At 52.0% G+C, this 12007-nt stretch overlaps 1 protein-coding gene across 1 annotated transcript in view; it reads right to left on the bottom strand.

Moving 5' to 3' along the window:
- Nucleotides 1-3286: 3286 nt before the first annotated feature.
- The window catches only part of ankfn1 (ankyrin repeat and fibronectin type III domain containing 1), a 20885-nt gene continuing 12164 nt past the window's right edge, over nt 3287-12007 (bottom strand). Inside the window, exons 8-18 of the mRNA XM_061095321.1 lie at nt 11457-11556; nt 10934-11066; nt 10193-10309; nt 9612-9827; nt 9366-9532; nt 9084-9237; nt 8809-8977; nt 7892-8058; nt 6219-6441; nt 5940-6132; nt 3287-3854 (exon numbers count right to left, since the gene is read on the bottom strand). Of these exons, the coding sequence (XP_060951304.1) occupies nt 3287-3854; nt 5940-6132; nt 6219-6441; nt 7892-8058; nt 8809-8977; nt 9084-9237; nt 9366-9532; nt 9612-9827; nt 10193-10309; nt 10934-11066; nt 11457-11556 (2207 nt within the window). The remainder of the gene's footprint in view (nt 3855-5939; nt 6133-6218; nt 6442-7891; nt 8059-8808; nt 8978-9083; nt 9238-9365; nt 9533-9611; nt 9828-10192; nt 10310-10933; nt 11067-11456; nt 11557-12007) is intronic.

The following is a 12007-nucleotide window of genomic DNA, read 5'->3' as shown; positions in this document are numbered from 1 at the left end:
TTCTTTTATGGCTTAACAGTTATTTAATCAAATCTTTTCACAGCTGATTATCGCCTGAACTACATAAATAATTCAAGTTTAGAGTTTTAAAAACTGATGAAGTTTGATGTTTGTGGAAATAAACTCTGTTGTTTTCCCGTTGAGGGTCACATGACGAACCTGATGTCATCATCGAGCGTTGAGCTGCAGAGGCTGATTAGCATCGCTGATTAGCATAGCTTAGCATAAAGACTGGAAACAGACCACAAGCAGGACTCGTATGAGGTCATGCTGACCTTTGACCTTTGGAATCCAATCAGTTCATCTGTGAGTCTCAGTTATTCCCTCAAAGCGTTGTTGAGATATCGTGTTCACAGGAGCAAGATGGACAGAGACCCTGAAGAAAAAATGACTCCTGCCACTAGGTGTCGCCAGTGCAGAGACATGACAAGATATTATTCAAATGTATACATATTTAGCGTTGATATCTACCTGTTTGTCCCGGTTTCAAGTCTTTATGCTAAGCTAGGCTAACACTCACCTGACATCCGCATGATTTTAACATCAAACTGATTTTGAGTGTAAATTAACAGTTATGATTCCTGCAGTGTAAACATCTGAATCCGTTTCTACACATTCAAACGACAGAAGCTGTGAACTTCACTTCATACATCAGGACATTCAACTCGTTAATGATCAAAGCTGCCACAGTTAATGCCCATCAACTATTTCATTAGCTTTTATTCCAAAAATACAATGTGCAAACATTAAAAACGCACTTTGTAGATTCTGTGCATACGTGTAAAGTCTTTGCATGTTCCACCAGCTCTCAGACCTGAGACCAGAGACCAGATCTCAGACCTGAGACCTGAGACCAGCTCTCAGACCAGAGACCAGATCTCGGACCTGAGACCAGAGACCAGATCTCAGACCAGAGACCAGATCTCAGACCAGAGACCAGCTCTCAGACCTGAGACCAGAGACCAGTTCAGACCAGAGACCAGCTCTCAGACCTGAGACCAGAGACCAGACCTGAGACCAGAGACCAGAGACCAGACCTGAGACCAGAGACCAGATCTCAGACCAGAGACCAGAGACCAGCTCTCAGACCTGAGACCAGATCTCAGACCAGAGACCAGATCTCAGACCTGAGACCAGATCTCAGACCTGAGACCAGAGACCAGCTCTCAGACCTGAGACCAGAGACCAGATCTCAGACCTGAGACCAGATCTCAGACCAGAGACCAGCTCTCAGACCTGAGACCAGAGACCAGATCTCAGACCTGAGACCAGAGACCAGATCTCAGACCAGAGACCAGAGACCAGCTCTCAGACCTGAGACCAGAGACCAGATCTCAGACCAGAGACCAGAGACCAGCTCTCAGACCTGAGACCAGAGACCAGATCTCAGACCAGAGACCAGATCTCAGACCAGAGACCAGCTCTCAGACCTGAGACCAGAGACCAGAGACCAGATCTCAGACCAGAGACCAGATCTCAGACCTGAGACCAGAGACCAGATCTCAGACCAGAGACCAGATCTCAGACCAGAGACCAGCTCTCAGACCTGAGACCAGAGACCAGATCTCAGACCTGAGACCAGATCTCAGACCTGAGACCAGATCTCTACAAACTGTTGCAGGTTCGGGTCGCGAGTCGAAAAGAAAACGTTCACCACAGCAGCAGCTTGTGAGGGAACACGACAACACAACACAACAACACAACACAACCGGCGTCAGGTCGACTGGGAGGTCGGCACGAGGGGCATAGTGCAGACTGGTTTTAATAGAATCCTGACCCCTCCCCCCGACCTATGACCCCTGAACCAGGAGGGCACAAAGCTTCAGTCCCAGCCCCCCCCCCAAAAAACAACAGCTGCAAACGACTTCATGCCAACAACACACAGCTTCGACGACTCGAAAAATAGCACAGGTTTAGATCCGAGGATACAAAAATACTTCCGACTTTGAGCTTTCTCATCTTTAGTGATTGAGGCCGCGGGTTCGATACCTCGGCAAATTGTATAGTTTTCTTTAAACTCAGCGTAAGTTTACTCGACCACATTAAGAACAGGAGGACATAACACTGACTGAAAGACGGGAGGAGACTCCGGCTCCGAGACGGGAGGAGACTCCCGCTCCGAGACGGGAGGAGACAGTGGACGTTGGGAGAAGGGAGGAGACTCCCGCTCCGAGACGGGAGGAGACTCCCGCCCCGAGACGGGAGGAGACTCCGGCTCCGAGACGGGAGGAGACTCCGGCTCCGAGACGGGAGGAGACTCCGGCTCCGAGACGGGAGGAGACTCCGGCTCCGAGACGGGAGGAGACAGTGGACGTTGGGAGAAGCCTGGTTTCTTGTTGCATTGATTTGTTCTGTGTAACAGTCGCTGCCATGAGTTGTGAGACTCGTCAGAGTTGAACCAGCACCTGAAGAGGGGGGGGGGGGGGCTCTCGATCTTCATCCACCAGAATCTGAGGTTATTTTAAAGCAAGACTGTGCAAAGTTCTGAATCAGGTTTAAGTTCAATCTTCACACTGCGAGAAGATGGAGGAGTTCGGACATCCATCGCAGGAGGAAGTTGGTTGTGTCACTTCCTGTTTGGTAACAGCAGTGGTTAGTGGTTAACCTCGGAGTCAAACAGCAGACGATCTTCTGTTAGAGACCAAGAACCTTGAAGGAACTCACAACCAAACCTTCGTTTGGAACCGGGAACCAAACTGACGACTGTTCCAGGTCCTCTGGGGTAGCTCCTCCCACAGGGAAGTGGCGGTGGCTCAGGGGGTAAAGCGGCCGTCCTCTCACCAGGAGGTTCAGGGTCAATACCAGTCGTCCCCATCTGCATGCTGAAGGGTCCCTGGGCAAGATGCCCCTCATAGAAAAGTGTTGAACGTGACTGTGAGTGTGAAACCTGGAGTGTCATCAAGTCTAGAAAACATCTGGATTAATCCAGAGCATCGACCACGACGGGATGTGAACATGTCTCCTGCTTCAGAGGAAACCTGAGCAGACCTGGACTTCCTGCCTGACTTCCTGTGGCTCCTCGGAAGCTTCGGGGCAGAAGAGTCGGATCCAGGAACCTGAGAGTTCCTCGGGTTCCTCTGACTCACTGAAGGTCGTGGAACATGGCGTGCAGTCGTGGAACATGGCGTGCAGTCGTGGAACATGGCGTGCAGTCGTGGAACATGGCGTGCAGTCGTGGAACACGGCGACAGAACCGATGACATCATGCTTCAGTGTGAATTGAAAGAAAAGCTGTTGTTGGCACTTTGCCCAGTGGCGCTCCAGATCCTCGGACGTGGCTCCGCCTCTACAGCGAGCTGCTCAGGATCTCTGACACCTGGGCGTCGGTCTGGTCGTCTGAGTCTACGTCCTGGGCACTGGCTCCCTCAGGCCCCTCCCCCTCAGGCCCCTCCCCCCCAGCCGCCGCCCCGTGAACCTCCACCACCGACGCACATGAAGCCGCCTCCCCCTCCTCGCCCCAGCCCCTCCCCTTGTTGCACGGCTCCACGAAGATCCTGCGGACGTGGGGGCGTGGCTCCCGCTGGCGGCCCCTCCGACTCTCCAGGACGTGGGAGGCGTGGCTAACGTAGGGGGGGCCCTGTGGGTCGGGCAGGTTCGTTTCCAGCTGCTTGGTGTACACGCCCTCGGATAACGAGCCGGCGTGACCCCCCCCACCCGGGCCCCTCAGCCAGCGCTGGGCGCCGCTGGAGCTCTGCCCCCGGTGGCTCCTGGACAGCAGCTTGCGCTTGGCGGGGGGGTCGGCGGGGGGGTCGGCGAGGGCCCTGAAGGAAGCCGCCTCCTCCTGGTGGCTCCCGGAAAGGGAGAGGCCCTCCAGAGCCGGGGAGAGGGGGAGGGAGGGAGAGAAGGGGAGGGGCCTGGACAGGGAGGGCGATCGAGGGAGGGTGGATAGAGAGAGAGGGAAGTCTTTGGAGAGAGAGGGAGAGTGAGGGAGGAGGGGGGAGGAGGGGGGGGGGCAGATGCTGCACCTGCGAAGGAGAAGGAGGAGACGTGTTAACAACATGGCCGACAGGGAGGAGGTCATGTGACCAGGAGGTCAGGTGACCAGGAGGTCATGTGACCAGGAGGTCAGGTGACCAGGAGGTCATGTGACCAGGAGGTCAGGTGACCAGGAGGTCAGGTGACCAGGAGGTCATGTGACCAGGAGGTCAGGTGACCAGGAGGTCATGTGACCAGGAGGTCAGGTGACATCGTGAGTTTATCAACGTCAACGAAACGATAACGAGAGGATCAGTTTCACAAAACTGTTCCACTGCCCAGAGGTAAAACTGCTGAGTCATGGAACCTCCGAGCAACAGAAATCATAAACCTGACACGGAAATGTTTGTTCAAAAAGCAAATGATGCAACACTTGGGTACAGTGTACTAGTACTGTACTGTACTGTACTGTACTGTACTGTACAGTACTTTACTGCACTGTACTGTACTGTACTCAGGGTTTCCCCCAGTGCTGTATAGGCCTGGCGGGCCGCCAGGCTTCCCCCCCCGCCTGGCTAAGCGTCGCTTGTTTTTTTTATTTAAAAAAAAAAAAAATCCGTCACTCGCGCACATCAACAACACTTCACTTCCTCATTGACCCCCGATCCCCCCATCCTATTGGTCCAAGCAGTCACATGTCCCACCCCGACCCCTTCACTGACCCTCGGACATCAGAACGCTCCTTCAACACAGTGTTTTACTGAACATACGTCAAAACCAAACATAAACATAAACCTAGTCCGTTACACTATGAGGCTGCAGCTATTTGGTTTTATTTATTTAAAAATAGAGTACTTCTTATTTCATACATTTTCCACAAATATGAGGAGGACTCAAATAGCCCTACAAAGTTCTGTGTTTAATTTATTTCAAAGTAGGCCGACACTTGCCTGTGTGTTTTGTTTGTTTGTTATCTTGTTGCTTGTCTGTTTGAGTAGCTGGCTGAAAGCAAAGAAGTAGTACGCTTATCTTTTATTGGTAACCTAACTGTTACGGTTCATTGTTTCTGAAATAAGAGGCCTGGCTGCTATGTTCACAGCAAACTTGAATTAATTAATTGATTAATTGGACGACTATTTTATCAATTAGTCGATTAATCTAAACGATTTATTTTCCTCCAAAAAAATCTAATTGACCATTTCAATTCAGTTAATTTTATTTTGATAACAACAAACTGTATGTCACCATATAATGCAGCACAAAACAAAATGTAAACAAAGGCTCAAATATTAAAGTGCAAAACTGTCGGTTTAAACTAGCAACTCCAACGTGATAAAAATAAATAGAAAAGAGGGCTTATAAGTTAAGTCAGCAGTGCAAGATATCAAAGTTTCTATTTAACCCCTTAAAAAAATAAAAAAAGTTAGGTCTGCATATTAAACAAAGTGCAACATGTTTAGAGTATAAGAAACAACAATGGTGTCCAGCTCAAAATCCGACTCAACCCCCCCCCCCCCCCCCGGGCGCCGTAGCTGATGTGATCGTGAGAAGGTCAGCTCTACCACCAGGCTTAGCAAGTTTTCTGGGGGAAACCCTGTGTACTGGTACTTTACTGTACAGTAAAGTACTGTACCTGTACAGTACTTTACTGTACAGTACATACATGTGCAGTATTCTCTTACATGGTTTGCAGTTTTCGCTTCTATGGAATTGGATATTTCAGTGTTTTATATCATGACAAAAGTCAAATTGCATAACCACTAAGTTAATTTTTGATATCTGTAATATAACATTTTATGATCATTATTTTAATGTATTTTAACTTTTGATATTTGTAATTTAACGTGTGTTTTACATGTGGACCCCACTAAAAGCAGCTCTGTCTGAGGGGGCGGAGCTACTGGGGATCCGTCTCAATAAACAAATAAACAAAAATATGTTTCAGGAAGAATCACAACATGATGATGTCATGTGACTTCCTGACAGGATGTTGGATCAACCAATCAGAGGAGGAGTCAGCTGACCTGAGCTCGTGGATCTGCAGCACGTCGGGCGCGCTGCCGCCCAGCGAGCGCACGGCGTGCTGGGACAGCGCCCGGGACGGCGAGTAGAGCAGCTCCAGCTCGGGGGGGCTCAGGGCGTCGCTGGAGTCGTAGTCGCTGTCCGTCGGCAGGAAGACCTCCGAGGAGCCGTCGTCATCGGAGCCCAGCAGAGCGTCTGAGGTCAGAGGTCACAGAGAGAGGTCAGTGGGAGGAGTCATTCACACGGGAGATGAAAAGATGATGAGCGTTCTGACGACTCACCGCTGATGGCGTTCCTCCTGTGGAGCTCCGGCGAGGGCGAAGGCGTGGGCAGGAAGTCCATGGTGGAGGAGGTGGAGTCGGTCTTGTGTTGGTCGGAGAGACTCTCGGGAGCGCTGGCGTCCACCAGGCAGCTGATCCGGGCGCCGCCACGCGGCTGCTTGTAGCGAGCGCACTGCAGCGCGTCCGTGATCCAACGCAGGTCCCGACGCATCTCGTCCAGTTGCTATGGAAACGCAGAGCGAAGGTAACAAGTGTGTGTGCAGGACGGAGTGTCCTCACAGAGAAGGTGTGTGTACTTGTGAGGACACTGATGTCACATGATGTCCTGAGGACAGAGGCCATGAGGACAGAGTCAGTGAGGACAGAGTCACAGAGGACAGAGTCACTGAGGACAGAGTCCCTGAGGACACTGAGGACAGAGTCACTGAGGACAGAGTCAGTGAGGACAGAGTCACAGAGGACAGAGTCACTGAGGACAGAGTCCCTGAGGACACTGAGGACAGAGTCACTGAGGACAGAGTCAGTGAGGACAGAGTCACAGAGGACAGAGTCACTGAGGACAGAGTCCCTGAGGACACTGAGGACAGAGTCCCTGAGGACAGAGTCACTGAGGACAGAGGCCATGAGGACAGAATCCCTGAGGACTGTGAGGACAGAGTCACTGAGGACAGAGAGGACAGAGGACAGAGTCCCTGAGGACAGAGTCCCTGAGGACACTGAGGACAGAGTCAGTGAGGACAGAGAGGACAGAGTCACTGAGGACACTGAGGACAGAGTCCCTGAGGACAGAGTCAGTGAGGACAGAGTCCCTGAGGACAGAGTCCCTGAGGACAGAGTCACCGAGGACACTGAGGACAGAGTCCCTGAAGACAGAGTCACTGAGGACACTGAGGACAGAGTCCCTGAGGACAGAGAGGACAGAGTCCCTGAGGACAGAGAGGACAGAGTCAGTGAGGACAGAGTCCCTGAGGACAGAGTCCCTGAGGACAGAGTCACTGAGGACAGAGGCCCTGAGGACAGAGTCACTGAGGACAGAGGCCCTGAGGACAGAGTCACCGAGGACAGAGTCCCTGAGGACAGAGAGGACAGAGTCAGTGAGGACAGAGTCCCTAAGGACAGAGTCACCGAGGACAGAGTCACCGAGGACAGAGTACTGAGGACAGAGTCACTGAGGACAGAGTCCCTGAGGACAGAGTCCCTGAGGACAGAGTCACTGAGGACAGAGTCACTGAGGACAGAGGCCCTAAGGACAGAGTCACTGAGGACAGAGTCCCTGAGGACAGTGAGGACAGAGGACAGAGGACAGAGTCACTGAGGACAGAGTCCCTGAAGACAGAGTCCCTGAAGACAGTGAGGACAGAGGACAGAGTCACTGAGGACAGAGTCCCTGAGGACAGAGTCCCTGAAGACAGTGAGGACAGAGGACAGAGTCACTGAGGACAGAGTCCCTGAGGACAGAGTCCCTGAAGACAGAGTCACTGAGGACAGAGTCACTGAGGACAGAGTCCCTGAGGACAGAGTCCCTGAAGACAGAGTCCCTGAAGACAGAGTCCCTGAGGACAGAGGACAGAGTCAGTGAGGACAGAGTCCATGAGGACAGAGTCCATGAGGACAGAGTCAGTGAGGACAGAGTCCCTGAGGACAGAGGACAGAGTGGACGGTCTGCGTCTCACCTGGATGTAGTCCAGGATGAGCTGGTGTCTTTGCTTGGCGGTGGTCACCTCACTGTCGGTGATGGCCTCCCGCAGTGCCTGCTGGATAATGAGGGCGTCCAGGTCCAGGACGGAGGACAGACGGCAGTACAGACTGATGAACTTCTCTTTGTAGGTGCAGAAATGAACTGCAGGAAGAAAAGAAAGAAAGAAAAGATCAAAAGATCAAAACCAAACTGAACAAGATCAAACACACGGAAATAAATCACTGAGGTTTTTAATCTAAAAATAAAATATGAATCGGTTAAAAAACATTTGAAGGTTTTTTTAAAACCGTCATCTTTGTTCTGCTGGGAAGAGAACGGAGCCGGTCAGTGTGTGTCTGTGTGTGTCTGTGTGTGTCTGTGTGTGTGTCTGTGTGTGTGTCTGTGTGTGTGTCTGTGTGTGTGTCTGTGTGTACAAAGAGAGAGTACTGTGCTGTGTGTGTGTGTGTCTGGGTCAGCGGAGAGGCCGTCCTGCTGGAGCCTGAACCCTGAGTTAGTGCCTCTCTGCAGACATGTGTGTGTGTGAACAGACTGGGCTTTGTTCCTGTCTCACACACACACACACACACGAGACACACACACACACGAGACACACACACACGAGACACACACACACACGAGACACAACACTGTCATATAAAGTTGCTGTGAACATGTTGTGTTAGATGTCTCTGGTCTGAATGGACGTGTGAGTCCTCCTGGTTCCTCCAGCTCAGTGTTGTGCGTCTTCAGCGTCACAGACACACACCAACGTTCTCCACTAATCAACAACCTTATTCGACTGTATTTGCATTAACGTGATTTGATTGGCCGATGATGCATTTCGGCGTCATGTGATGTCACAACATTCAAAGTGGCGTTTCCGTGACGACCTGTGTGTGTGTGTGTTGTTACCCAGTTCGAACATGGGCAGGGGGAGGAGGAGGAACCCTGACAGGGGGGGGTAGGGGTTTGGCTGCCCGGGGGCGGAGCAAACGTCATCGGCCGCCGGCAGCAGCAGCAGGAAGGAGACGCCGTGCCCGAGCTCCACCACTTCCTGGCTGTAGACACGGAAGTGACGCGCCTGAGGACGCACACGTCAGCATCATGTGAACATTCACTACAAAATAAAACAATAAAACCTCCTGGACACCCCGTCTCTGTGGACGGTTACCATGGTTACAGCTGACCTGGTGCAGAGGTTGGTTGATGAGCTTTAGCAGAGACTTGATCGCCGTCTGCAGCTCGTAGAACAGTAAGGGGGCGTGGCTCTCCTCGCCCTCCGTCCCGCCGTGCTCCCTCTCCCCCGCGGCCGACAGCTTCTGGATCCAGTCCCACTCGTCCCTGAACACAACACACACAGACACACACAGACACACACAGACACACACAGACACACACACACAGGAATGCAGTGTGTCAGCAGTGCCTTCCAGCTCTGAGCCAATCAGGGGTCAGCGTGTGGGACGTACCTGGAGACGTTGGCGTTCTCTCGGACGCGGACGTGGCAGAGCATGTTGGGAGTTCGCTGTGACACCAGGACCCGGATCTGGTCCACGGAGCTGCTCAGCTTCAGGAAGCCCAGGTAGAGGCCGGGCGCCAGGCGGTGAGTGCCACGCCGCTGGTACGCCAAGACGTCCTGAGGTCAGAGACAGGACGTCACTCGAGCGGTCACCAGGAGAAACGTGAAGCACATTAAACGCCTGGTCCTTCCTCACCTGGATGGTGATGATGAGGATGTCCAGGGCGTACGGCTCCTCCGGCGTGGACAGAGACTTCCTCTGGCTCTGCAGCTTCGTCACCTGCATCCACTTCCCGCTGATCAGCGCGTGCTGACTCTCCGTGTCGTGGACCGTCACCAGCAGCACGTTGCCGTGGCGATCCTTGATGGGCTCGTAGTGGACGCGGCCCAGGTTGTGAGTTCCCAGCAGGTTCTGATGGTTTGTTTAATGGTCACATGACGTGAAATCAGTTTAATCTGCGGCTGAGACGACGTGTTGTCGAGGAAACGACACAAAAACTGAAACTAAAGAAAAATCAATTCTGTGATTCTGATCAAGTTTTATAGAAAAGTGTTTTTGTTCTTTTCATTGTGAAGTAAACGTTGTCGGAGCAGCGGATTCGATCTGAACGGAATCTGGATGATTTCTGAATTTAACCTGGAGGAACTGGATTGAGTTCAGATTGAGTCTGAATGCAGAATTAACACCATCATCATCCTGAAAGAACCAGTTTCAGTTTTTCTCTCTTTCCTTTGGTCATGGATTGAACCGGATGAACCCGGCGTGTGGATCCTGACCTGCAGCTGCGCGGCGGCGCTGAGCATCTTGTGGCGAGCCTGCAGCGTGGACGAGGACGACATGGAGACGGACATGCTCTGTCTCAGCCACCGCACGTCCTCCCACATACAGGACAGCTGGAGACAGAGGAGACACAATCACCACAACACAAAAGAACAAACTGCTCTGGTTCTCATCTCAAGGTCACAGAGCTCCGCCCCTCGCCGGGCGCCCGGGGCGTTGATTAGTAACCGCTCAGGTCACCGCGGGCATGAGAGGAAAAGGAAGTGGCGCTGGGAGAGAATCGACCCGACCACATAAACTGTAGAGTTCCCATCATGCTCAGGGTCGGGTGAGGCGTGGGTTGCGTGTGTGGCGTGGACGGCGTGGCGTGGACGTGGCGGGTGTGGCGTGGACGTGGCGTGGCGTGGGCGTGGCGTGTGTTGCGTGGGCGTGGCGTGGCGTGGCGTGGGCGTGGCGGGTGTGGCGTGGACGTGAAGTGTGTGGCGTGGACGTGGCGTGTATGGCGTGGCGTGTGTGGGGTGGACGTGAAGTGTGTGGCGTGGACGTGGCGTGTGTGGCGTGGCGTGTGTGGGGTGGACGTGAAGTGTGTGGCGTGGACGTGGCGAGTGTGGCGTGGGCGTGAAGTGTGTGGCGTGGCATGTGTGGCGTGGACTCGACGGGTGTGGCGTGGACGTGGCGTGTGTTGCGTGGACGTGGCAGGTGTGGCGTGGGCGTGGCGTGGGCGTGGCGTGACGTACCTTGGTGAACCACAGGAAGTCCTGCATGAGGGAGCTGCTGTAGGAGTCGTCCACCTCCACGATGGGGATCTGATCTTCTGCCGTCACCAACAAACTGTCCTTGTGGTAGAAGATGGCCGCCAGATAAATCCCCCTGCAGACAGGAAGTGAAGCTGGACGTTTGGGATCTGGTATTTAATTTGTGTTTCCTAAAATTAATTTCTTTCTTTTTTTTCTGTTAATAAAGACGGGAAATCCTCATCAGTGGTTTTCAATGGATTTAATTACTTGAAAATTAAGCATTAATAAGTTCAATAAGTCGAAATAAAGGTGACATTTCGGAATAAATTCTTATGAATCAACAACAACAAAGAACAATGTTATTTGTTTCTTTCATTTTAACTTCTATTATTATTAATCTTCGTCTACATGCACGGTTTCATTTTAAAAACATTTTTCTTTCCTGACGTCTTCGGTTCCAGGAAACATCGAGCGACTGATAAACTTTACGAAACCTTCAGAATAAAACAGACGTCCCACAAACCTCTTCAGAGTTTTCACAAACTTGTTGGAGGAGTTGAACAGATGTTTGATGCTCCTGGACACCGACTGCTTCCTGCTCGGGTTCTGCAGCTTGGACGCGTCTGAGGACAAGAGAAGAAGAGAATCTGGTTGAAGACAATGATTGATCTAAAACTTTCTGATCAATAAAACGTTACTTTATAAAATGAAGACTCTTATTTGTGCGGTCCGAGCCTCCTGAGTGCTAAGGTCACCAGGGTCGACTCGCTCGCTCTTATCTCGTTCATTCATTCGTTTGTTCTTCCTCTCTCTCTTCACTCAGCGATGCCAATCTCCAGACCGCAGCGCCCCCTGTGGTACTTTGGCTAATTAGGCGTCACATAATTACCGTCCAGTAAACAGACGCTCGCAGCGCTGCTGGTTACTGGTGACGACTTGTCACCGGGTCACAGGCGGAGGAGGACAAACAGGAAGTAGAACTACTGAGGAATCCTTCGCCACCCAGTGTAGTTTCTGTGTATATACTTCAACATCCCTGTTTTCCACATTCAAATGAGTGTGAACTGTGTTCTA

Source organism: Limanda limanda, chromosome 21 (assembly GCF_963576545.1).
Source record: "Limanda limanda chromosome 21, fLimLim1.1, whole genome shotgun sequence".
NCBI lineage: Eukaryota > Metazoa > Chordata > Actinopteri > Pleuronectiformes > Pleuronectidae > Limanda > Limanda limanda.
Note: the sequence above shows the minus strand (reverse complement) of the source record. Positions and strands in the feature narration are given on the sequence as shown.